We start from the raw sequence: 26,086 nt of genomic DNA, 5'->3' as shown, positions 1-26,086 counted from the left end.
AGAGGCGGTTGCCGCTGGTAAGGGGGTAGGAGTGCCTCCCTCCAGGACTTCTGCGAGCTGCAGCCAGGGCCGGTAGGTGTGGGTAGGTTCCAGTGGACTCTGGAAGGGGCCTCCCAGTGGGGGCTGCATGAGGGGGTGGTCCAGTGGGGGTTCTGGGAGGAGTGGTTCAGTGGTGGCTTCAGGGGGGCGGGGGGGAGGGGACAGGGGAACAGATCAGAGGGAAGGGGTCGGTCCAATGGGGGCTGGGGGGATGCGGTCTGGTACGGGGTGCATGGGTATGCGGGAGCAGGGGGAGGTGCAGGCCGGTGGGGGCTGCAGGGGGTGAGATAGGGGGCCAGAGGGACGGCCCAGAAGAGGCTGCTGCGAGGGAGGGGATGGTCCAGTGGGGGCTGCATTGGGGCGGGGCAGGGGGACAGTCCAGCGGAGGCTGCGGGCTAAGGAGGGGCAAGGGGATGGTCCATAAGGAGCTGCGGAGCGGGGGTGGGGTGGGGGGTGGGGTGGGGGGTGGCAGGGGGACTGTCCGGTGGGGGCTACAGCTCGGGGGTGGGGGAGGCGGTCCAGTGGGGGCTGCATGGGGGGCTGGAGGGGGAGCGAGGGACAATCCAGTGGGCCTGCGGACCTAGCGGTAGGGCAGATGGACTACCCAGCGGGGGGCTGGGGCGTGGCGGGGGTGGGGAAATGGTCCAGAGAGGGGCTGCATAGGGGCCGGTATCTGGAGGGAAGGTCCGGGGAGCGCTGAAGCCGGACGGGATGCTCCCGGGGTGCGCCAGGCCCCTCACTGCGGCGCCCCCGCCTGCGCCACAAGGCTGCCGCGTGACGGCGGGGGGGGGGGGAGGGCGGTGACGGGGCGGAGCGAGCGCGGGCCGTGTAGCTCCTGCTCCGGCGGGGGCGGGGTTGGGGGCGGGGCTCCGCCGCCTTTCCCGGCAGCGCCCGCGGCCACGGGTCACTGTGCGCCGGGACGGCGCGTGCGCCGGGTCTGGTGGGTCCCCGGCCCCCGCCGCCCACGCGCCCCGAGGAGCGGACGCCGGCCGCCCAGGTACTCGGTGAGGCACGCGCGGGGGGGCTGCGGGGTGAGTGCGAGGTCACGGGCCGGGGCTGGGCGGTGAATGCATAGGGCGTGGGCACTGTCCGCCCGTGCAGGACGCGCCCTGGGCGCACGGTGACCCGTTCCTCCCAGCGGTGGCCGTGGGTCCCGCGTGCAGCGCCCCATCCTCGCCTCCGCCCGTGTAGGGAGGTACTCGGGCTTCGCCCGCCAGCCGCTTGCTGTCCCCGACCGCATTTCTCCCTGGTGCTCCCCGTGCGCGCACGCTCACAACCCCTGGAGCGCCGGACTCACCTCCTGTCACTTCCGCACAGTCCGGCTGGTTGGGCTCTGAGCGGCGCCCCGACCCTCTCCCGTCACCCTCGGACTCCGGGTCCCTTACGCGGGATGGATAGGACCGCGTGGATTCGGTGCTGGCGCCCGGGTACCGTGCACCGGCGGAACCACCCTGGCGCACGTGTTCCTGCGGCGGGAAGGCGGGGCTGCGGGGGATCCCCGGCCCACCCACCCGACCGGAAGGCCCTTGGCGCGCTTCCCAGTCCCGTGCCAGCCCATCGTCAGTCTCCCAGCCCAGAACTGTGTGGGTGTCCATGGACTTCCTTTTCGGAGGAGCGGTTGGAGCAGAGTGCTGGAGATTGCCTGGGAACCTGGGCACTGTGCTTGCAGTCCTTTCCTGAGTGGACCCAACATCTCTGCGAGAGGAAGCTAACCCCAAAGGCCCTGTCTGCTTTCCCCCGCTGAACGCTTGTCCCGGGGAGTCCAGGGTTGTGGCGCAGGCATGCATGGTGTGTTCATGGGGTTCTTTACTATCTCGGGGTGTCCAGCCCCAGCCTGCCAGGTCTCAGAGTACAAGTTAGAATCTGAGCCAGCTCAGAAATCGGAATGCATCTAGAAAAAGCCGTTTTCCATTCTGCTCAAAGTGCGGTCGGATTTCAGAGCTGCCTCCCGGTGCTCTGCAAAGTGGCAGGTGTTTCTGCAGGGATCCTGGAGGGCCCTCTTGTAGCCCAGATGGAATCAGCAGAGCCTGGACTCTCTGGCCTCAGGGGAACTGCCTCCCTCTGCCGGTCTGGGAGCCCATCCCTGAGGGCTCCGGGGTAGTGTCTCCCCCTGCTGCCTCGGGCTGGACTGCATTGCTCATTTTTTGCATTCTCCTGACTTGGGGTTAGGAACTCCTCTCTTTCTGAGGGGCTTTGGTTGATGTAAGTCCAGATGCTGCCATTGCTGGTGCTGGGCAGAGGTCAGCAGCACCGCCCCGGTGTTTAAACTCGTGGGCCGAGTGTCTATAGCAGTGATGGTCAGGGGGCTTAGTTTTACTCTTTGGAACAGGGATTTGGGGGGAGGGTGTAAGGGTTTCTCATTTTCGCTAAGAATGTAATGAACCTCCCTTGTTAACCTGGGAGAGTAGTACCCAAAACAAGACAGGCGGTGTTTGGTTTGGTTTTGGGTCTCCAGGCTAACTAGGTCCTGGAGGGACGGAGCAGCGGCTGGTGCTCCATACCACCCCCCCCAGGACAGGTGCTGGAGGGCTGTGAGGAGGGGTCTCCGTGGGAACTGTTAAAACCTTCTCTGGGAGGCACGTGATGGGGTCCTCTGTTCTCTCCTGTGACTCTCCTGGTCGGCCCGTATTCCCTCTGCTTGCCCTGAGGAGGCCTGAGGTTGCACAGTGTTGGCTGGGGTCAGCACACCTGCAGTCCCGGCCAGTCCTCCCTCCAGCCACCTGTTCTGAGCGTGGGCACCTCATGTGCCTTCTGGGCTGTTTCTGCACCTGTGAGCGTGTGATGGGGTCTCTCCGCCTTCCCTTCCTGGAGTGTGAGCCTGGGAAGGGCCTCCGTGTTTAAAAGAGCAGTCTGTTTTTGAGAGAGGACTTTGAGTCATAGCCGTGGTGGCTGGCCGCCTGTCAGGGTTGGTGATTACACCCCGCTCAGGTGAGTCGAATAAACTGAGCCTAGGCAGACGAAGTCCACTTGGAATGCAGCCTTGCTGGCTGGGACAGCTGGCTTCTGGGTCCGCCAGCCCTTTCCTTTGAACCTGAGTCCCTGGCGCGGTGGCCTCTCCCGGGGAAGCTGAGTAAGAGGCCTCGAGGCTGCCCTGGGCTCACGAACACTGGTCCCGGGGTGCTGCACACTCTCTCCATAGTGGCTGCTGTTAAAAATGGATTTCAAATCAGACTCTGGAGTTTGGGTGCCTGTTTCTGTGTGGCAGCCGGTGCTCCAGGGATGGGGCCAAGCTCCTCCCTGTGACCTTGTCCTGCCCGGCTCAGTGCAGTGACCTGCTGTCCAGCCTGTTTCAGAAGTCTTTGAAAGTGCGCGTGCAACGCTGTTGACAGAAGCCTGGCAGATGCGCCTCCAAGATGCACATTCCAGAGTGGACACGGGTCTCGTGTCTCCAGGGTGTCTGGTCGTGCGGATCGAGTTTATCTCACCTCACCTGGCGGCTCGTGCTGTGCCTGCAGTGCTGGCCCCTCAGGGACTGCCCTTCCTTTCTTCTGGGAGACAAGCTGGGGCACTTGAGCTGGGAGGGGTGACCAGAGGTCCGCTTTGCCACCTGTGCCCTGCCGCGGGACCTCTCATCTTGGGAATCCCGGAGCTGCCTGTGAAGGGGAGGGCCAGGACGGTGATTTCCTCCCCCCCTGGAGTTGGAGGAGGGGCAGGTTTTCCAAACCACATTCAGGAAGAATGTCTGAAGCAGAAATGCGGGTGCCCAGTTCTGAAGGGACGCTCTCGAGGGAAGGTCTGGTACCTTCTGCGCATCTCAGCGTTTTCTCTGCCGTTTCTGCTGTGGGGCTGGCTGAGGCTGGGCCAGCAGTGGGGCAGTGAACATGCTCTTTGTCCAGGGTGAGCATCTCTGCTCCTGACCTTGGAGAGCGGGTCCCCGGCGCCCAGGCTGAGGAGAGCGTGAGTTCCCCTCTCTAGTGCTTGCACTGTGGGTGGGAGGCCACCTGCACTCCTGCGGGGACTCCTGCTGGGAGCTGGACACCTTTGGCTGGGGAGCCCCAGGCCAGCTAATGGGCCCGAGTGTAGAGCGAGCACAGTGCAGTCCCCAGAGGGGAGACGTGAGTGTAGGACGTGGAGCCCAGGGCTCAGTGAGCTGTGGGGACACAGGGGCCCTTAGCATCATGTGATCAAAGAAGAGGTGGCCGCAGAGGCTTGGGCTTCTCCCCAGCAGCGGTGGGAGGCCTCTCCCATGGGGAGGAAGCTGGGGAGCTGGGTCATCCAGCTTTTGCGCCCTGCACTGGGCAGTGTTCCCAGATTGCAGGGATGGAGCTGGGGGGTGGGCTGGGAGTTCAGGGGCTCCCTGAGACAGTCTCTGCAGACACTCCCCCACCCTGCGAGCTCCCTGGCCAGCACCTGGGGCGGCTCCTTGCATTGCCCGTTCTTCTGAGGTTTGAGGCTGGAGGACTCCTGGCGGCCCTTCCGAGCAGTGGTTGGGGGCCGGCTTACTACGCTCCCTGGGAGTGCGGGCTGGGGCTCTGCGTGTCCAGCCAGAAATTCCGAGGCAGTGTCCCCTGGGGGTGCTGTGCTCGTTCACTCGCTCAGGCATGCCTGTGGGACGTGTTAGGTGCAGAGTCCTGGGCCGTGACCCAGACCTTCAGATAGCTGCACAGGGCAGAGCCCAGAGCTGGGCTTTCTGACACTTCTCGCTGGAGCTCCTCGGATTCGGAAGCTGTAGGGGTCCAGGGTACGGAACAGAAAACATGAGTGTGTTTGGGGCTGGTGCTTGAAGCCATTGCCCCAGGACTCGGGGGACACCAGGTAAGGGAAGGCCCCACAGCTTCTGGAGGTAACAGCTTCTGAACAGCAGGGCCAAGTCCTCAGGGCTCTGAGCCCCTGCGGGATGGGGAAGGGACCCACTCCTGGGGGCCCTGAGCTTAGGTGGGTTCTTGGCTGCTCACCCTTTGCCGGAGAGCTGAGCTGGGTGGTATGGGGCTGCTCTGGTGTCCAGGGAGTGTACCTGCGAGCGGGAAAGTGACCTTGAGGGGGGTCTTAGGGCTGGGGGTGCACCCTGAGGTGTGCGCGGTTCTGCCTCTCCCTCCCATCTGCTTGTGCAAGCTCCCGGTGGGTTTGGAAGAGTGAGTGACAGAGTCTGTCCTCAGAAGCGCTTGGCCCGCATCCCTGATGCAACCGTTTCCTGCGATGCCAGTGGGGCAGTGGGGGAGGGGGAGGGGAAGTTGCGGCTCCCGGCCCAGCTGATGGTTTCCTGTGGCCTCCTGGAAGCTTGAAGGGTTGTCCCAGGACCTTGTAACTGCTGGGACCACCCTCCGTCCCACATTCACCTCTCCCTTTGAAACTCTGGCATCCTTGCAGCTCTGCCTCACCCCTGCCCTGCCATTCCTTGTCGCCCCACAAGCAGACCCACAGCCTGGCTTCTTCAGGGGTTCACTGCTGTCCCCCTTGTTGTCCCTGTGTCGCAGAAATAAGCATGGGTGCTTAGAAGGTGGGAACAGTCCCAAGCGTCAGCCACAGTTCGCTTTGCTGAGGCCCTGGGCCTGCTGTGAGGACTCTGCTGTGAGGACTCTGTGGTCCTGGGTGGGGAGGAGGTCCTTTGCAGTCCCTTGGCTTTTCTGGGACTCATCCTGGGAGGAGTGTGGGGGCCCTTCCTGCTTGGACGGTCTCCCGCATGTGCTGGGAATCTGGTGGCTTTTCCTTGGGGTCCGTGGACCCCCCCCCCCCCAAGCCCCGCAGAGCTGGCCCCACATCTTGGGAACTTCTTGTGCCCACCGCTGGGAATTGGAGGGCGTTTCTCCACGGATCCAGACCCTCTACAATCACCCTCCTTGAACAGCCATGCAGGAATGAGCACAGAGCTGCCGCTCTGCCTTCAGGGCGCCCCTGCCTCACCTGAGCCACACGTTCCCTTGGCACCGGCGCCCCTCTTCACCTGACAATCCATGGCTGCTTACTTTTGACTTCCTCATTGAGAAGGGAATTTGATATCAATGCCATAAATGCAAAACCAACATCACTGGACTTACAGAAACGTAGTAACAAAGATAAACCGTGAGTAGGTCTGATTCTCTGCTCCTCTCTGTTAGAGTAGCTTTGGTGGGTTTTGGAGGGGTGCCGTTCACACCTGCACTGAAGGGAGCCCTCTGGATGGAGAGTTCTCCCCGTGTGACCTGGTGGTCTAACTACTGCTGCTTCTAGCTCTACCCAAAGTGCCCCTGGGTGAGGCTGCCTGTGGGGGACACGGGGCTGGACGGGGCCACCTGGCAGCCCACGCCTCTGGCTGCTTCTGTTTAGTGGAGCCTCCGGCTGCCAGGGTCACGAGCCTTAAGGTCTGGGCCTCTGTCCCATGTGGTCCCGTCTGTCACCTTGTCACACACACACCCCTGCCCCAGCTCCCCTGGCCCCAGAGGCTCCTGCGTCTCCCTTTGTTCTCCTCACCCACCCCATCTGCCACATCCCCCAGTCTTGTGCATGGAGTCTCACCACCAGAGACTGACGGGACAGCACTCCCAGGCTGCATTTGGGGCCACCAGCCACCCTCGCTGTGGCCAGCTGTGTACCTGGCGTCCCAGCAGGACTCTTCCAGCCCATACGCCCTGAGCCATCTTGGGGCCAGGTGATACTCCCATAACTCTAGCTGGGAGCTGTGACGTCAGCTGCACCCCTGGGACCTCTCCCGGGGAGGGATTCGTGCCCAGCCCCTACCTACAGCCGCCCGCCGGGACCTCTTGAGATGAGTCTGGTGTGCCTGAAAGACTACACTCTAAGTTGTATTTGGTTTGAGTTGATATTTAAGGAGCCCCCGTGGTGGAGAGGTGTGGGGTGCAGCAACGCCTCTGGCTCCCGGAGGTGGTGACAGCCTGGCTGGGTGGGCCTGTTGTCTGGCTCGTTACAAGCTCCGGGCGGTTCTCAGGTCTGGGGCCTGTGGGCCCCCTCCCCACGTGGGCATTGAATGCTGACAACGTGAGAGAGCGCTGGAGTTTCTGGGGAGGTGGGGTGGGGTCCGAGGCTGTTGGGGGAGCTGCTCTGACCCTGGGCTCATCTTCCAGGAACGGTATCGTCTTGTCCGGGGCTGCCGGGGGCCTGGGCAGCATGGTGCCCTCCAGCCAGGCGATGGAGAAGGGCGTGCCTGTGGAGCTGGGGCCGGACCTTGAGCTTAAGTCCTGGAGGTGCCTGGTGTTCTATCTGTGTTTCTATGGCTTCATGGCGCAGTTGCGGCCCGGGGAGAGCTTCATCACACCCTACCTCTTGGGCCCGGAGAAGAACTTCACGCGGGAACAGGTGCGTGGTCACGGCATGCGGGGAAGGCGTGGGCAGGGGCGCTCCGGGCCGGGAGCACCTGAGCCTGCAAGGTCAGGTGGCCGTGTGGTGTGAGGGGTCCTGCCCCCTGCCCCCCAAGGGGCACCTGCACACCGAGGGCCTGACTCTGACTTCCTGCGCAGGCCAGTTAAAGAGTGATGGCAGGGGGCAGAAGTGTCCGCATCTGCTGGGGTCTGAGGGAAGGGTGCGGGGAGGGGGCACCCGCTCCCCCACCCACGTGGGCTCACCTGGTGGGAGGGTTTGCTTCCCGCAGAGACCTAACAGCCATGTGCCTGAAGAGAGGACGGAGGAATTTACAGCGGCAGGACAAAGATGTCCTCGCTGAAACTTGACTAATAACTTGTACCCTGGGGCCGTAGAGGAGTGAGAGCAGCCGGGCTTTATCCCTGCTGCTTCCTTATCTGAAGAACGAAAGAGCCGCGGGGCTGTTGGTAGATAAAGTGCATGGTCAGGCCTTCTGTCCGGGGCTTCTGTCCGAGCTCAGGTCCCCACCCTGCTCGACCTGCCCCAGAGCCTGGTCCCGGGCTGGCTCTGCGCTGTGCTCCCTGGTCCAGCTCAGCCCCCGCCCTCAGCCTCCGTCCCCTCCTGCGTGTCTGCCAGCCCCTCCGCCCTGTGTCACTGTTGCTGGACTGCTGGGTCCCACTGAGCTGCTGGATTTCTCTGGGAGGCCCTGCCTTTCTCCCTGACTGAGACCCTGACCCCTTCCCCTGCAGACCTTGGAATTCTTTCAGTCACGTGGAGTCTCTGTCCAAATGAGGCCTGACCCCCAGAGTGGCCACACGGTCGAGCCAGGCCCACAGGTGCTGGTGCTGTGGCCTCGCTGGCTTGTCTGACACGTGCAGGCGAGTGGGGTCAAAGATGACCTCTGCAGTATCCCCCCGCCAGGCTGACCGAGGACACCTGTCTGCACACGTGCTGGCTGGCCTGACCTCCGCGCACTCTAGCGGTTGAACTACAGAGGGTCCCCCTAGTGCTTAGATGGCATCCAGTTTGTCACCCCCGAGGGAGATGCTGCTGCAGGTGTCCTGGGCACAGCCCTGCGCAGGCCTGGTGTTCGGGCCTGGTGTCACCGGCACGGACACCCGGTCCTGCCGCACGTGCGGCTGGCTTCCCGTTTCCCTCACCAGCAGCGGTTTGGCCCCGCTGAGTCTCTGCCCATCTGATAGCCCTGGAGAGCAGCTTGCTGTCGGCTTGTATTCCTTTGGTCTGCACGGCGGCCCCGGGCCTGGCTGTCACCTGGCTGTCACCGTGCTCGCTGGGCCAGCCTCCACATCTTCCTGTGGGGCCATCTGCCTCCTGGTTGCCCTGGGGGATCTGACTGCCTGTGTCTCACCTGTTTCTCTGTCTGGGCTGGTTCCCTCACTTTGCTCATAGTGTCCTGTCATGCGGGGGTTTTAAGTTTTAGTCCCGCCAGACTGTCCTTCGCGCTCCTTGCTGTGGGACGCCGTCTCCCTGCCTTAGTGAGGGCCTTGGGGAGGGGTAGGAGGCTTGCTCCGTCCCTTCATGCCTCTGCCGCCCTTACCTCAAGCTGCCTGTGGCAGAGTCCTGTGGCGCCATGCCCACGGGGAGCCCGTCCAGGACCTCTCACAATAGTCCTCCTCACGGGGCTGGCCCCACCTGTCCCCCATCAGTCCTGGGGTTTAGGAAGGCCCTGGTCCTGCCCCTCCCTCGGGCGGTACTCAGCTCCCATCTGGGTGCCACCAGGGATCGGGCTCTCGCGCTTCCTCCCGGCGTCTGGGTCCCCTCGTCCCGCTCCTGAGAACCCCCTGTTCTGCATCCTTTGCGTCCTTCCTGCCCTTCCCTTGGCTCTGGCCCCCACCCCCACTTGTCCTGGCTGCTTTGGGGCCCAGCCGAGCCTGCCCATCCAGAGAAGCAGCCGCCCCGAAGCCACCTGGATCCAGATCCGGGCATGGGTTCCTGTGTTTGGCCCGTCAGCCTGGACCTGGCCCGTCCACACTAGGCTCTTGGGAAGGTGTCCAGGCAGCTAGGCTCAGGCCAGTAGGAGGCTGTCCTGTGCCAGTGCCGGGCCACTTGACAGCTGCCACCTGCCCCAGGGACTCCGTGGGCACCCACTCCCCTAGTACCTTCCAAGTGTGACAGGTCAGCTGCCTCTGCCGGCCTGTTTGCCTGCCAAGCCCAAGGAGAGCCCATTGAGGATGCGGGGTGGGAGGGGGAGGAGGGAGGAGGGAGGAGGAAGGGAGGAAGGGGGTGGAGGAAGGGAGAAAGGGGGAGGAGGAGGAGAGAAAGGAGGAGGAAGAGGGGAGGAAGGAGGAAGAGGAGGGTAAGAAGGGGGTGGGAGGAGGGGAGGAAGGGGGAGGAGGGGGGTGTAGTTGGTTCTCCTAAGTCTCTGGCCCCTGGGCTCTGGTGGCTAGCCGTTTGTCCAGAGATGTCATAACCGAGGGGCTGTTTGGTGTTCCTGGACACCACATCGACTGTCTAGACTTCTGGAGCTGGGTCCCGTGGCTCTTGGTGACCCAGTGCGGGATAGTCTTTCCCCTGGGACTGACCTGCACTCAGTCTCAACGTCCTGGGGGCCTTTAGTACACGGTGCTGTGGGGACCACAGCCTTTGGGGTCATCGTTGGCTTTCCCATGAGGGTGTGGGATGAGGAGGCCACCAGGTGGGGGATCCTCGGTCAGGGGAGGGGATCCAACAGCGTCCCTCAAAGTCCCTGAGGCTTGTCCATGTGGGGCTGAGTCTGGGGTCCGGGGCACAAGCCGAGAAAGGCCGTTCCACATTTGTCCGGGGCACCTGTGGCCAGCGCAGCCCATCCTGTGGCACCCCCTGGGTGGGCAGGGCTGCAGACACCCCTGGGTGAATTGGCTGAGGCGCCCGGGTCCACCCAGCTGCCCAGAGGCTGGTAGGTGGCGGACACAGCACAGCCCCAATGCTGACCCAAGGCTCCACGATGGGCCCTCGGTTTCCTTATGTGGGGCCTTGGAGCCTGCTGGCTCTTGGGGCTTGGGGCGGCCGGGGCTGGCTCGGGTTGTTCTGTGGCCCGAGTCAGGGGTGGGTAGTGCCCTGAGTCAGTGGGTCCCCAGAGAGGACGTGACCTCTGAGGGCCCAGCTGTGCCTGTCCCAGTGAATCCGAGCCATGGCCAGAGCCCCTTGGCGGGTCCCGGTGAGGTCAGGTACAGGGCTCCCTCGCAGCGTCCCTGTGCCCTGGGACCGCGTGAGGCTGGCGGCAGGCGCCCTCCCTCTGCAGACAGGCATGGCCCTACTGTGGCCTCTCCTCTCCTGTTCCCTTTTCTTTCTGGTTTCCTCCCTCCCTCTGCTCTGTGAAACCTGTTGCCGGAGGCCTTTCCTCCCAGGGCTGTGTTGGCCTGAGTGTAAGTTGGTCCCGTTGTCAACAACAAGGAGAAACCAGTTTTCATCTCCTGAAAGCACACAGACCTAGGTCCGCACACTACCGCGGCGTTCGCGGCCGTCCCCGAGGTCGTCTTGCGCTGCACCGGGAGGCGGGCGGGCGGGACGCGCCGGACCATCGCCGCGGCTGTGTGCGCAGGGCCCAGTGGCGCGGGAGGGCGCGGGAGGGCGCGGGAGGGCGCGGGGCGCGGCGGCCGTGTCCCACGCCTGCGCTCCGCAGGTCACCAACGAGATCACGCCGGTGCTGTCCTACTCCTACCTGGCCGTGCTGGTGCCCGTGTTCCTGCTGACCGACTACCTGCGTTACAAGCCGGTGCTGGTGCTGCAGGGCCTGAGCTACGTGTCCGTGTGGCTGCTGCTGCTGCTCGGCCGCTCCGTGCTGCACATGCAGCTCATGGAGCTCTTCTTCAGCGTCACCATGGCCGCGCGCATCGCCTACTCCTCCTACATCTTCTCGCTCGTGCGGCCCGCGCGCTACCAGCGCATGGCCGGCTACTCGCGCGCTGCCACGCTGCTGGGCGTCTTCACCAGCTCCGTGCTGGGCCAGCTGCTCGTCACCGTGGGCGGGCTCCCGTTCTCCACGCTCAACTACATCTCGCTCGTGCTCCTCGCCTTCAGCCTGGTCCTCGCCCTCTTCCTGAAGCGCCCCAAGCGCAGCCTCTTCTTCAACCGCGGCGGCCCCGTGCGCCGCGGGGCCTCGCCCTCCGAGCTGGACCGCATGAACCCGGACGCCGAGCCGGGCGCCTGGCGGGACTGGACGCTGGTGCGCATGCTCCGGGAGCTGGGGGACAACCTGCGCTCGCCGCAGCTGCGCCTCTGGTCGCTCTGGTGGGTCTTCAACTCGGCCGCCTACTACCTCATCGTCTACTACGTGCACATCCTGTGGAACGTGGTCCACCCCACCACGGACACCACCGCGGTCTACAACGGTGGGGCGGACGCCGCCTCCACCCTGCTCGGTAGGCCCGCCGCGCCACTGGCCACGCCCGCCCCGCCCGCCCCCCGGGTCGGCGGTGACCCGTCCTGTCTCCCCAGGTGCCATCACCTCCTTCTCCGCCGGCTTTGTGAAGATCCGCTGGGCGCTGTGGGCGAAGCTGGTCATCGCGGGCGTGACGGCGGTGCAGGCCGTGCTGGTCTTCCTCATGTACAGCACGAACAGCATCTGGCTCTGCTACGTGGCCTTTGTGCTCTTCCGTGGCGCCTACCAGTTCCTGGTGCCCATTGCCACGTGAGTTGACCTGAGTTGGGTGGCTGTGAGGCCACGGTCTGGGTGGCCACTGAGGTGCCAGCTCCCAGAGCCTGGGCCACTGGCGGGTGGCTGGAGGGCACACACCTTTCTCCTGCCAGTTGGGGGTGGACAGGCCGTCCGCATATGTAAAGAGGTCTCCCTTCCAGAATGTTCCATGGGGAGCGGAAGGAGTGTGTGTGGGCAGCACCGAGCCCATTCCGTGGTGTGCGCTCAATCGTGTCGGGGAGAACAGTGAACCCAGGGTGCTCTCGGTTGGCTCAGTGTCCGTTTGTCCACAGCACAGCCTGTCCTGGCTTCTGTGACCCTGAGCTTGGCGCAGAGCCTGGTCCACGTGGCGTCCCCTCTGCTTCTCCCGTGGACGGTACTTAGCGTTTACAGTACCAGCTCTTGTGAAGTCCTTCCCAGCTCCCTTCCCTGTCTTCAAGGCCCCAAGCACTGCTCTGGGCCTGTCTGCAGAGCACGAGGCCCTTGTCCCCTTCCACCACAGGGCAGTGATGCACGGCCAGGGAGTGACCAGGTGGCCCAGCTCGCCCTCCGCCCAGGGCTCTCCTGGTGCCCTCGCATTCCTCACGCCCCTGGGGACTCCCCTCTATCTGCCCAGGGGTGTCCCCAGAGCTGCCCTCCGGCCACTTGTGCCTTCAGAACCTTCTCCCGCCCGCGTCCAGCTTGCTGAGATCCTCTCTGTGCTCCTTCGAACTGACCCTTTCACGAAGCTGATGCCACTCGTGCTCACGTCACACGCGCCCATGTTACATGCACGTGGGAGCCTCCCTCCCTGTGCCCCCTGCCCCCGGCGGGTGGGCCTGCATCTGTTATCAGCTCCTCTGCTGCTTGGCCCTGGTTCCCCTCTGGGCCTCACCCCTCAGGGGAGGGCGGTGGGCCCTCCTGGTCACCCCGAGTGAGAGCATCTGTCCCCACTGCTTCTTGAGCTCAAGCAGCATCTGCGGGCTCCTGGTGTCTTGGGCTGCCTCACGGAAGTGCTGGCCGCTGCCTACCTGCTCGCCGTGGCCGGGCCTGGTCTTCCTGCTTCCCACCACACCTCACCCTCCATCACAGCAGATGTCCCGGGAGCGTTTCCTTGGCAGGCGCCCCCTGTCCTGTCACCAGCAGCACTTGGGGAGGGCTCCAGGTCATCTGCTGTGACGACCGTCCACTTGCTCCTGGAATGTTTTTCTTGGTTGTAAAAACGGCAGGAGAGCTCAGCCGCGATGCGGGCAGGTGTAGAGGAGGGAACAGGTGCCTCCTCCTCCCACCCGGGGTCTGGCCGCTGGCGTTTGGGTGTCTGGTCTGACGTGGGCTGGAGCTCGGCCCTCTGCCCCCTGCCCTGCGCACTTTGCTGTGTGGTTCAGCGTCTCTGAGGCACACGTAATCCGGCTCCTGCCGATGCCCTGCAGCGGGGCCCCGGTTGACGGGGGTGGCGCGTGCTGTATTTTCCCACCACAGCCCTGAGATCAACATCCTCTACCCGTGTTTGTTTCTCCAAGTCGGGACGGTGGCCGCAGCTGGGTCCCCGCAGGGGACCGGCCGGGCAGGGCTTGTGCTTCGGAAAGGGGGTGTCAGTAGGTACCCGGCAAGTGCGTGGCGGCCTTTCCATAGGGACAGTGGGGCTGGCTCCTCCCTGGTGTGAGTGGCCTGCTTGTTCTGGCCTCAGCTGGATTCTCTGCTGCACTTGGGCCAACCGAATGTGGTGGAGATTTCCGCCGCGTGCCACTGGCACAGCTCGGTTTGCTCCTGCTCAGGATTGTGGAGACCGCGGGGGACACGTGCAGGGGTGGCGTGGCGTTCTGCCGTGCTGGGGACGTGGCCCGGTGTGGGTTTCCCTGGGACCTCTGCCTGACGCGCTCTTTCTCTCGCTCCGCGTGCTGGCACCCCGCTGCTCGTCCTGGCCCGGCGGGTCTGTCTTGCTCCCACCCCAGACCGCAGCACAGCGGAGCCCCTCGGCCTCTGTCATCCTCTTGAAGGGCTTCTCGGGTATGTTTGCTCCTTCCCTTTTCAGAGCTCTAGAGTATTTCCTCTCCAGTTACTCGTTCTTAGAGGCACTTTGGGGATTTTAACGGGAAGTACCTTCAAATGTCTTTTTCTGCAGAGGACCGGGAGCCGAATGCATGTGCGTTCTCTGCTTTCCTCGTTTGTCTTACTGTCCTGTTCCTAACGTATCAAGTCCTTAACAATGAATGACCGTGCTTCCAGGAGCTCATGACATTCTGCCCGTGCTCATGTGGGTGACCATCTCTGCCCCAGAATTACCGGGAGATTTCTGAACGTCCTCCTGGGGGTGCATCTTGTCCTTGGTCTGGGATTCTCAGAGCCCGGGGCACGTGCCTGGGAGCGGCGGGTGGCCTGGGTGCCGGGCTGGACTTGCCAAGTCCCCTTTGGACTGTGGGCGCTTCTCGTGCGGAGTCTGACCTTGGCCGCTTTCTCGTTCAGTTTTCAGATCGCGTCTTCTCTCTCTAAAGAGCTCTGTGCCCTGGTCTTCGGAGTCAATACATTCCTCGCCACCGTCCTCAAGACCGTCATCACCCTCGTTGTTTCTGACAAGCGGGGTCTGGGTCTCCCAGTCCACTCACAGGTGAGCCCGTCTCGGCCTCGCTGCCTGGAAGTGTCTGGCCAGTGCATCTCCCACTCTGTGGGTCTGGGACTATAGGTCCGCTTCTGGGGGAGGGAGGTTGTGCGCAGGTGGGCTGGGCGTTTCCGGCCAGGCACACAGACTGGAGCGGAGCAGGAAGCAAGAAGCCCCAAGCAGGGAGGGAAGGGCAGCTGGATGCCCTCTGACCTCTGAGGCCAGCCCAGGTGCAGTCCTTTCTGGAGGAGCTCTGACCAGCCCCCGTCCTCCCCCATGCTGGCTGATGTCCCAGGAAGGATGGAGGCATGGCCATGAGCCCTTTCCTTGTGGGTCACAGCTCACTGCCCTCATTTTAGATCTCTGCCCTTCATGTCAACACCTGTCAGACCTGGGCCCTGGCTCATGCCAGCTGTCTGTCTGCCATACACAAGACAGCAAAGTGGAGCTGGTGGGGGTGACATCGGTGCGTGCCGAAGGGACCTCTCCGGTCCCTTCCCTCATCCAACCCTGAGCGGGTTCTTGGTGCTTCTGAGAGCTTGAAAGTTCCTGTTCCCTGTGAGGTTGCGGAACGCTCACACGTGTGACTGTGGGTGGTCTCAGCCAAGGCAGGACCTGTCCGGGCCGGCTGGAATTAGCCAGAGGATGGGCATGCAGGAGGGACGGTAACTGGGCCCCGGGATCAGTGGCCTCAGCCTGGGGGCTTGCAGCCGCCATCTGCCCAAGCCCGGACATCCCTGGGCTTGGTGGGCTCCACAGAGAAGTTCCGAGCTCTGAGGGGGTGAGCTGGCCCTGGGAGGAGGTGCTGGGCAGGGGCAGACCCTCCTGTTTAGAAACTGACCTGTGGGGCTTGGACATGCCCTTGGGGAGAAGAAGGTCTGAACCACTCGCTCATGTCTGCAGGCTTCTGCAGGGCCCCCCAGGCTGAGCACTGGGACTGTGCAGCCCGAGCGGGATTGGCAGAGCCCCCCACGGTGCGTGAGCCGGACTCAGGTCCACAGGCGTGTGCACCTGCACCTAGGGGTGGGCAGGAGGGGCTGGGGGGTGCGCCCTGTGCCCAGGGATGGGCAGGTTGGGAGCCTCACCAGACGGCAGCAGCCTTTGCAGGGGAGCAGCCTTGGCCCCAGAACTTTCCACGGAGCCTTGCCCGGCAGCAGCTCCCAGTTGATCCCCTCTGGGCAGCGGGGTTGTTAGTGTGGATGGACGGAGGCTCATCTCAGTTCCCAGAGGGCACAGTGGACCCAGCCACATGGCGGCTCCGACCTGCCTATGGACACTGACGTCAGGTCACTACCCCTTTTGATGGCCCTGTTCAGCCTGGGGGGCCAGGGGCGGTGTGCCTAGAAGCCGGGCTGTGCCCTGGGGCCCACAGCTGGGAGGGGGGCTGGGGGTTCTTCTCCAGGGGCTGGGCCTTCCCATGTGGTGGCTCCTGGCTGCGTTGGGTCAGATGGAGAGAAAAATACGTTGGATTTTCTCCGGCACGTTTCCTTTCCCAGTTAGCTAAATGTAGAAGGGGGGCGGTTAGTTCATGATTGGAAGCGGCGCTGGGGTCCACGGGGAGAGTAACCCATGCCCCTCTTGCTCACTTTCCCTCTTTACGGCCCGTGTGTATCTTCACGTCATCCCAAGTGGGCTTGGCCTGAAAATGAAAACAGCAAAAATGGGCTTATTTGGGAATAACAAAGAATTGCAATTCAGGACAGAAGTCCTTTGGGGGAAAAGCAGGAAATCAGGGTGATGACGGTTTCTCAGTTTCTCGTTGGCCGAGTTGCAGGGGTGGCTGATTCTTGTAGAAGATTCCGTGAACTTCCGCTGTTGGGGCCTGTCACTGGTCTTTCTCTCCCGCGGAGGGTTCTTCTGTTGGGTCTGTGATTGGCCATTCTTCCTGTAATCGGGGTTGAGTGGCAGGGCCCCCTTCCAGCCTCCAGACTCGGCTTGGGTGAGGTTTACCTTTGTGAATTCTCACAGTGTTGAGAGCGAGCCAGCTGCAGGCTGGAGACTTGTGGGAACCAGGGCCCAGCAAGTGGGGAGCTGGCCCTCGTTGGCTTGAGTTTTGTTAGACTTTTTATTTTTGGATAACCGTACATTCATATGCAGTGTTAGAGGTAATGCACCGGACATGCCCCGCAGGGCAGCGTCCCTGTCGGCGGCTGACCTCACACAGGCAAGACCCAGAAGGCTCCTGCCCCTCAGGGCCCCGCAGCGCCAGTTCCCGGCCACACCCCTGGCCCCAGCCCTACAGTCCCTCCACCATTTCTGTATCTTCTCCTTTCAAGAATGTCACTTGAGTGGAGTTGGGGTCTGTCACCTGTGGGATGGGCTTTCTCAGCCCACCCCCCTTGAGGTCCGGTGGGTCCGTAGCTGTGCCCCGTTGGGTTGGCGGTACAGCTGGTATACCTGCTCCCCGTGAATGACTGGGTCGTTCCCCGGTTTCGGCTGTTGTGAGTCAAGGTGCTTTGCACATTGAACGTAGGTTTTCATTTGCCTGGGATGAGGGCCCAGAGGCGCCATTGCTGACTCCCGGTAGTCGTGTGGGTTTAAGGAGCTGCCGCGCTCTTCTCCCGGTGGCTGCTCTGTTCTGTGTTTCTGCCGGCGGGTACGAGAGAGAGAGCCCGTTTCCCCACATCCTCGGGAGCGCTGCGTGTCGCCCGTTTTCCATGGAGCGTCTAGCGTGGGGTGATGCTGGTTTGTGGTTCTGTTTGCGTCTCCCTGATGGCGCGAGCCATGCTCTGCCCTCATGTGCCGCCCGCACGTCCTCTGGAGAGGCGGTCCTTTGCTCCCTGTTTCCTGATTGGACGGCTTGTTTTTTGTTTTTGTTTTTTTTAAAGATTTTATTTATTTATGTGACAGAGAGACAGCCAGCGAGAGAGGGAACACAAGCAGGGGGAGTGGGAGAGGAAGAAGCAGGCTCATAGCGGAGGAGCCTGATGTGGGGCTCGATCCCAGGACCCTGGGATCACGCCCTGGGCCAAAGGCAGATGCTTAACAACTGCGCCACCCAGGCGCCCTGGATGGCTTGTTTTTTCACTCTTGAGTTTTGAGCATTGCTTGTACCTATTGCTGTAGGTGGATATAGACCGGACCCTTGACAGCGTGCTGTGAACTGCCTGGGTCCACGTGGACATAGACTTTTTTCAATAGATGTGGTGATACAGATGCGTTTTCTTCATGGTTTTCTTAGTATTCTCTGTAGCTTCCCGTATGGTAAGAACAGGGCGTGTAACATACGGGTACACGTGTACCGTGTTAGTGGTGTTACCGGTAAGAACAGTGTGTGTATGGGGCGCCTGGGTGGCTCAGTCGTTAAGCGTCTGCCTTCGGCTCAGGGCGTGATCCCAGCGTTCCGGGGTCGAGCCCCACATCAGGCTCCTCCGCTGGGAGCCTGCTTCTTCCTCTCCCACTCCCCCTGCTTGTGTTCCCTCTCTCACTGGCTGTCTCTCTGTCACATAAATAAATAAAATCTTAAAAAAAAAAAAAAAAAAAAAAAAAAAGAACAGTGTGTGTAACGTACGCCTTCGCACGTACGGTGTTAGTGGTGTTACTGGTAGAGCTTCCAGTCAACGGTAAGTCACCAGCAGGTCAGTTTTGGGGGAGTCAGAAGTTACACGTGGCACCTCTAACCCCTGCTTTTTTCAAGGGTCAACTGTAATGGTTCGTACGCCTTCCCCATAGCTATAGCTTGTCTTTTTATCCTGACAGGGTTTTGCAGAGCAAAACTTAATTTTGGTGAAGTCCGATTCATCGGTTTCTCCCTTTATGGATCTGGGTTTTGGTGCCAAGTGTAAGAACTTTTTGCATAATCCAGGCTCTTGCAGATTTTCCCCAATATCTTTTTAAAAGTTTTATAGTTTGGGGGCACCCAGCTGGCTCAGTCAGAAGAGCATGCAAACTCTTGATCTGGGGGTTGTGAGTTCGAGCCCCACATTGGGTGTAGAGATTACTAAAATAATAATTAAAAAAAGTAAATGGGGCGCCTGGGTGGCTCAGGCGGTAAAGCATCCAACTCTTGATTTCGGCTCAGGTCATGGTCTCAGGGTTGTGAGATGGAGCCCTGCATTGGGCTCCACGATGGGTGTGGGGCCTGCTTAAGGTTCTCTCTCCCTCTCCCCCTCCCTCTCTTCAAATACAAAAAATAAAAGAAACAAAGTTTTGTAGTTTTACATGGAAGTCTGTGATCCGTTCTGAGGTGATACCTGTATGAGGTGTGAGGTTTCCATCAAGGCTGCTCTGTAGACGTCCGGTCACCAAGACTCTCGTTGAAAAGACTGTCTTTTCTCTGTCGGTTGCTGCTGAACCCGTGTCGGACCTGAGTGGCGCGTGTCCGCGCGAGTCCGTTTCTGGCTTCTCTGGCTGTCCTGCTTTCCGGCCACATGGGAAGTTCTGAAACTGGGCACGCTGGTTTTTCCAGCTTTGAAATGGTTTCTCAGAATTGTTTCAGCTGTTATACTTTCTTTGCCTTTCCACGTAAATTTTAGAGTAATTTTGTCTACCTACAGAAATTCCTGCTGGGATTTTGCTAGGAGTTGCAGGAAGCCTGAGTCATTTCTGGGAGAATGGACATCTTTACTCTGTTGAGTCTTGCAGTCTGTGAACATGGTGCATCTCGCCATTTATTTAGAACTTTCTTGATTTCTTTCAGCATTTTGTAGAAGTACAAGTATTGTACCTGCTATGTTACATTTATACCTGAGTATTTTGTTGTTTTTTCAGCAATTGTGAATGATACTGTGTTTTTAATTTTCGTGTCTATTTGTCTGCTAGGGCCGCCATATCAGAATACCAGAGACCCAGTGGCTTAAACAGAATTTATTTCTTGCAGTCCTGGAAGCTAGCAGTCTGAAATCAAGGTGTGAGCAGGGCTGGTTCCTCCTGAGGAACTCATTGGCATGTAGACGTCGTCCTCTCTGTCCTCACGTGGCCTTTTCTGTGTGTGCGTGCATGTCTGGTGTCTTTCTCTCCTTCTGAGGACACCGGTCCTGTTGGAGTAGGGCCTACTGTTAGGACCCCTTTTGACCTTAATCACCACCTTGAAGACCTTGTCTCCAACAACAGTCACACTGGGGGTGGGGTTTTCACAAGTGAATTTTGGAGGGACACAGTTCGTTTCATAGCAGTATCTATGTGTCTGTCGTGAACATATAGAAATACAGTTGGATACTTGAGTGTTAGTCTTTTACAGTCTCGCTGAGGCCATTTATTAGTTCTAGGAGGTTTTGTTCTTCATATGCTTTTTATTTCCTGGTCTTGTCTTCCTGTAGCTGGCTCGAACTTTGTCTTTATTATTTCCTTCTACTTGGTTTACATTTATATTGTTCCTCTTTTTGTAGGTTCCTGAGATGGGAGCTTACATTAATGACAAGACTTCTTTTCTGACATCTGCATTTAGTGCTATGCATTTCCCTCCCAGTACTGCTTTAGCTGCATCCCACAGATTGGTATGCTGCATTTTCATTTTTGTTCATCCAGTGTATTTTCTGAGCTTTCTTCAGACTTTCTCTTTGACCTTTTAATTTTTTCAAAGGGTTTTTGTTTAGTTTCCAGGTGTTTTGCGATTTTCCTGGGGTTTTTTTTGTTACCGATTTCTATTTTCATTCCATTTTGTGATCAGCGAACACAGCGTATCTGATTTCAGTCCTTCTAAATTTGTTGAGGTTTATTTTATGGCCCAGGATGTGGTCTGTCTTGTTGTATGTTATGTGGACCCTCGAAAGGGCTGTGAATTCTGCTGTTGTTGGGTAGAGTGTTTTATAAATTCCAGTTAGATCCTGCTGTTGATGGTGTTGTCAATTTGTTCTCTATCCTTGTGATTTTTGTCTCGTTCCGTTGTGGAGAGAGGGCTGTTGGCACCTGCATCTTGAACTGTGGATTTGGCTGTTTCTCCTTTCAGCTCTGTCACATTTTCGCTTCACGTTCGTAGCTCTTTTGTTGGTTGCGTGTGCTTGGGAATTGCTGTGTGTGTTTCGATGGATTGAACTTCTGATCATTACGGAATGGAATGTCCTTCTCTGCCTCTGGTCATTTTCTTTTCTCTGAAGTCTGCTTTACCTGATATCAATATAATCTCTCCTGTTTTCCTTTCATTAACGTTTGCGCAATATATTCTTTTCTTCCCCTTTACTTGTTATCTGACTGTATGGTTCTCTTTGAAGTGAGTTTCTTACAGACCACGTATGATTGAGTCCCGTTTTTAATCTATTCTGCCAACATCTGTCTTAATAAGTGGCGAATTTAGACCATTTATGGTTAGTGTAACTGTCGCTGTATTAAGAGTTGATGCTGCCGTACCATTTTTGCTTTTCTTCACTGCTTTTTATTTTTTGGCCTTCCTACGGATTGTTTGCACATTCTTTAGAATTTCATTTTAGGTTATCTGTTGTGTTTTTTTAGTATATCTCTTAGTACAGTTTTTTTGATAGTGGCTTTGTGTGTTAAATGACCAGTTTGAGTCAAATATGGAATCTTACCTCCTACTATGTCATTCTACCGTCCACTGTTAGTAGTACAGTTGTCTGAAGTACTTTCCTCTGTGTACCAGGACAGCGACATGAGATAGGGTTCTAACTTTTGCTTTAACTATCAAACATGTAGACAATTCTAGAGGAGAAGGAAAGTCTTCTATTTACCCATGATTTGGCTCACTGTGTTCTTTCTCTTCCCTGTTAGTCCAGGGATTCTTCCTCATGATTTCCTTTTGTTTAGAGCATCTCCTTTGAGCCATTCTTTCAGGGTAGGTCTGCTGGTGACAAATTTTCTCCTAGTTTTTCCTTCTTCTGAGAGTGTCTTGATTTACTTTTCATTTCTAAAGATTATCACTGGATATAGGCCTCTACGTTGATAGCTTTTTCTTTTAACTTTGAAAAATGTGTCCATTCCTTGTGGTCTTCATGGCTTCTGATGAAGAATCCACTTTTTCTCTTACCACGATTTTTTCCTTTTTCTTTGCCTTTTGCTTTCAGAAGTTTAAATATGGTGTGTTGTTCTAGTTTTCTTAGTGTTTGTCTGGTTTGTGATTCCCTCGGTGTCTCAAATCTGTTGGTTTATGTCTCTTACCAAATTTGGGGAGTTTTCAGCCACTATTTCCTCAAGTACTTTTCCAGCCCTATCCTCATTCTTTTTGTGGGATTCCCATGACACAGCATCACATCTTCTGTCATTAAAGGGAATGAGGCTCTGCTTATGACTTTTTTAGTCTGTTTTCTTTCTGTTCGAATTTGGTGGTTTCTGTCATCCCATCTTCTAGTTCACGGCTTGTTTTCTTTGTTCCATCTGCTCTGCTATTGAGACCATTCATTGAGCTTTTAGTTTGGTTGTGGCATCTTCAGGTCTAACTGTTCTTTATCTCTTCTATTTCTTTTCTTAGACGTTTTCATCTGTTCTAGTGTGTTACTACTTGTTGAAGCATTTGTACTGTGGCTGCTTTAAAGTCTTTCTCCAATAATGTCAACATCTGTGTCATCTCAGTGTCCCTGTCCGTTGACTGTATCATTCAGTTAGAGGTCTTTGTGGTTCTAAGTATGCTGAGTGATCGGACCTGGACATTTTGGATATTATGAGATCTGGATCTTACTGAAACCTTCCACCGTAACTGGCTTCCCCTGACACTGGCCTAGCAGAGGAAGTTGGGAACCTGTGCCTTGTTACAGCCAGATAACAGGCCCCCACTCAGCCCTCCTGACCGAGGGGTGGATGGGGGGCCTCCTTATTACTGCTGGGTGGGGATGGGAGTTCCAGCTCCCCACCTGGCCTCCAGCCTCCCGCAGTTAGGGGCATGGGTGCCTTGTTACCGCTTCCCACGTGGCCTCTAGTGACACCAGGGGACGGGGTGGATGGATGGGGTGTTCTTGCTGCTGCTGGGTGATGGTGAGAGTCCTCACTCTGCAGGGCAGGGAGTTGGGGGTTTTTACCACCTGGGGAGAGTGAAAGTCCAGGCTTTCTGTGTGGTCTCTCCTGGGGTGAATTTTCCAGCTTCCCACTGTGCCTTGACCACCACCACCGGCAGGGGCGTGGTGCCTGGCAAGAGTCTGGGTAATGAGGGTGGAGTCCGGCTGGAGTCTGGACGGTGGGGGTGGGGTCTGGCTGGAGTCTGGGTAATGAGGGTGGGGTCCGGCTGGAGTCTGGACGGTGGGGGTGGGGTCAGGTTAGAGTCTGGACAGTGGGGGTGGGGTCCGGCTGGAGTCTGGACAGTGAGGGTGGGGTCGGGTTAGAGTCTGGACGGTGATGGTGGGGTCTGGCTGGAGTCTGGACGGTGAGGGTGGGTTCTGGCTGGAGTCTGGACAGTGAGGGTGGGGTCTGGTCTGGCTGCAGTCTGGACGGTGGGGGTGGGGCCTGGCTGGAGTCTGGATGGTGGGGGTGGGGTCTGGCTAGAGTTTGGACGGTGAGGGTGGGGTCAGTTTAGAGTCTGGACGGTGAGGGTGGGGTCCGGCTGGAGTCTGGACAGTGGGGGTGGGGTCCGGCTGGAGTCTGGACAGTGGGGGTGGGGTCCGGCTGGAGTCTGGACAGTGGGGGTGGGGTCCGGTTAGAGTCTGGACGGTGAGGGTGGGGTCCGGCTGGAGTCTGGACAGTGGGGGTGGGGTCCGGCTGGAGTCTGGACAGTGGGGGTGGGGTCCGGCTGGAGTCTGGACAGTGGGGGTGGGGTCGGGTTAGAGTCTGGACGGTGAGCGTGGGGTCCGGCTGGAGGCTTGACAATGGGGGTAGGGTCTGGCTAGAGTCTAGGTAATGGGGGTGGGGTCTGGCTGGAGTCCAGTGGTTCCCCTCTGTCAGGTCCCTGTCCTGGGTTGTCCCTCTCCTTGTACTTTGACCGGAAAGAACAGCTTTTGTTGTGGTTTTTTTCCTTCATCAGCTGGCTTTTCTGGATTGCTGGTTTCTTCAGATCTAAAAATAAGCACAGTGCAAAGTTTAAAAAGCTCAGGGGACATATTGCCGTGTTCTTCTCGGCCTGCAGCGCCCCTGGCTGGTGTAGCGCCCTCCGGCTCTCTCAGTTACCGCCTTGTGTGTTCTGTGTGTAGTGTCCAGGGTTCTAGCTGTCGTCGGGGGAGGAACAGGGAAGACACTCAGCTCCATCCCCCCAGAAGCAAAGCCCGTGACGGTTCGATTCCCAGTGTTGCTTGTAAAGATGAGCTTTCCTGGAAGGGCACCATAGAGGAGCCCGTGGGGAACAGAGCGCCACGGTCTCGGGCAGGACTCACGCCGGTCTGGCCCACGGATGCGGGAGACCGCCCAGCACCGCCTGCCCCGGTGGTCGTGAGATAAGGAGGGACGTGTGCAGCTGCACCTGTCCCTGGGGCGGGAGCCAGCACGGTGCTCGGGGCTGTGCAGCAGGGCCTCGGTGCCTCGGGCTCCTCTTCTGGACCGGGCTCTGCGCACACACGTCCGCGAGCCCTCGGCAGCCGTGGGAACGTGGCCCACAAAGGGAAGCACGTGTTTGTTGTCACAGAGAGGGCAGAGCGCCTTGGGGTGGGTCACAGAGGCCACGCAGCTGCAGGAAACGTGCCAGTGTTCTGTGGGAACGTGGTGGGAGCCCCCTGGGGCTGCGTGGGCCGTGGCCTGGAGGAGGGCAGAGGTGGGCCTTGCCCCCTGTGGGTTGTCCCCTGACCACCCGCCCCCACCCCTACCGTGTTCCCTTGGCCTCCGCAGTCCCCGCCCGCTGCTCACCTGCCCCCCCCCCCCGCCAGGCTGAGCCCCCACACCCCCCCCGCCAGACTGAGCCCCCCCCCTCGCCAGGCTGAGCCCCCACCCCCCCGCCAGACTGAGCCCCCCCCACCAGGCTGAGCCCCCCCCCCCGCCAGGCTGAGCCCCCCCCTCGCCAGGCTGAGCCCCCACCCCTCCCGCCAGGCTGAGCCCCCACCCCCCCACCAGACTGAGCCCCCCCCACCAGGCTGAGCCCCCCCCCCGCCAGGCTGAGCCCCCCCCCTCGCCAGGCTGAGCCCCCACCCCCCCCGCCAGGCTGAGCCCCCACCCCCCCCACCAGGCTGAGCCCCCCCCACCAGGCTGAGGCCCCCCCCCGCCAGGCTGAGCCCCCACCCCCCCCCCCGCCAGGCTGAGCCCCCCCCCCTCTGTTGCAGTTCCTCGTCTACTTCGTGTACTTCCTGGTGCTGTTTGGTGTCTACCTGTCGGGGGCCATGCTGGTGGTCCTGCGGCACTTCCGGGACAGCCACCATGCGCCCCAGCCGCCGGAGCTGAGGAGCCCGGCCGAGGAGAAGGCCGTGCCGATGCTGAGTGTCCAGGACGGCGGCCTCAGCAGCCTGCAGCCCGGCCCCCCGCCACTGACCTCCCAGGAGCAGAACCAGCGGCCCGAGGCCAAAGCCTGACCCTCCGATGCCAGAGGCCGCCCGCCAGCACCCTCCCGTTCCCGGGGCCTTGGCGTCTCCGAGCGGACGCTCCCTCTGCGCCCCTGCAGGTGGCCCGCCCCTTGGTGTCAGCAGTCCAGGTTTCTGGCCTCGTCCACATTCCAGGGGTGAGAGTGTGGAGCCAGCGACCAGCAGGGACGCTCCCTGGTACCTCCCTGTGATCTGCGCCTCAGGGGCTGCCTGCCTCAGGAGGGGCCTTGGCTTGCCCTGCGGTGGTCCAAGGACAGTGCCCCTCTGCCCTGCTTGGTGCTCTGGTCCTGTCCCCTCGCCTGTGGGGGACACTCAGGCAGCTGCTGGGACATTGAGGGCTGAACTGTCCCCACCCACACGTGGTGGACAGTGGGGGTTCACGTGCCCACCAGGCCTCTGTACCATCATTCCCCCCCACCCCCAGTGGCAGGCCCTGCTTGTCCCTGGGGACCAGTGACTGGGATGGGGACTTGGCCCCTGCAGTGCGAGGCTGGGAGCCCTGGTTCCTGTGGCCTGTGGCTCCGTTGTCCAGGTACTTGTTTTAGACAATGCTCTTCTTTTTAAAAAAAAAAAAAAAAATGACCTAAATAGAAACCTTAATGGGTTCCTGTTTCTGTGGGAGAAGCTGGACATTGACCAGTGGCAGGCCCTTCTACCAGGTGGACATGGGGATGCTGGGGCCCCTGGAGCCGCACTTCCCCCCATGCCCACCAGTGTCCTGCCCGCTCCCGAAGTGGGTTAACACTGACCTTCCTCACGGGTGACTGCTGGCGGCTTGGGGCGCACGGGCCAGCCCAGACGGGACCCGCCCGGAGCGCACCACCTCAGGGTCTGAGGGCCCGTTGCGTCCCTTCCGAGATGCAAGACGTCTGCTCTCCCTGAAGGGGTTCTACCACAAGCCCCGAGCGTGGAGGGGCTCCTGATGCTGCCCCAGCCTGGCCTGGGGGATGGGGGTGGGAGGAGGTGGTCAGGAGGCCAAGGAAGGGGTGGCAGCCCCTTTCCCCCGCCACAAGCAGGCACCCACTCCAGGCCCACACGTCCTTGACCCGTTGTCTGGAGCAGTGCCCGCGCTCCGTGGGACCCGAGGAGAGGGGGCTGCTGGAGCCACCGTGGCAGGGAGAGGTTGCAAGGACACACTGGCCACAGAGGGGCTGCTGGAGCCTGCTGCACCCAGGGGTCCCCGGAGGTCTGCCCCGAGGATGGGGGGGTGCTGTGGGGGGAGGGTTGGGCATCCACACGCACTCACCCTGGCACCCCGTGGACCCTGTGGGGGAGGGGCAGCGCTGT

At 60.0% G+C, this 26,086-nt stretch overlaps 1 protein-coding gene across 6 annotated transcripts; it reads left to right on the top strand.

Annotated features, from left to right (window-relative positions):
• On the top strand, positions 1 to 24,937 carry SLC19A1 (solute carrier family 19 member 1). Of its 6 annotated transcripts, none has more exons than XM_045776925.2 (7): positions 3,961 to 4,794; positions 5,825 to 6,039; positions 7,038 to 7,269; positions 10,895 to 11,633; positions 11,710 to 11,902; positions 14,351 to 14,492; positions 24,545 to 24,937. In XM_045776925.2, the coding sequence occupies exons 3-7, from the start codon at positions 7,081 to 7,083 to the stop codon at positions 24,788 to 24,790; spliced, it is 1,509 nt and encodes a 502-aa protein (XP_045632881.2). In that variant the 5' UTR covers positions 3,961 to 4,794; positions 5,825 to 6,039; positions 7,038 to 7,080; the 3' UTR covers positions 24,791 to 24,937. The 6 variants fall into 6 exon arrangements, with proteins under 6 accessions (XP_045632883.2, XP_045632884.2, XP_045632882.2 ...); XM_045776922.2 differs by having other exon boundaries at positions 5,825 to 6,043; XM_045776927.2 differs by lacking the exons at positions 3,961 to 4,794; positions 5,825 to 6,039 and adding an exon at positions 1 to 72.
• Positions 24,938 to 26,086: the final 1,149 nt, after the last annotated feature.

Source organism: Ursus americanus, chromosome 4 (assembly GCF_024610735.1).
Source record: "Ursus americanus isolate L20-20 chromosome 4, mUrsAme1.1.p, whole genome shotgun sequence".
In the NCBI taxonomy this organism is placed as follows: domain Eukaryota; kingdom Metazoa; phylum Chordata; class Mammalia; order Carnivora; family Ursidae; genus Ursus; species Ursus americanus.
Note: the sequence above shows the minus strand (reverse complement) of the source record. Positions and strands in the feature narration are given on the sequence as shown.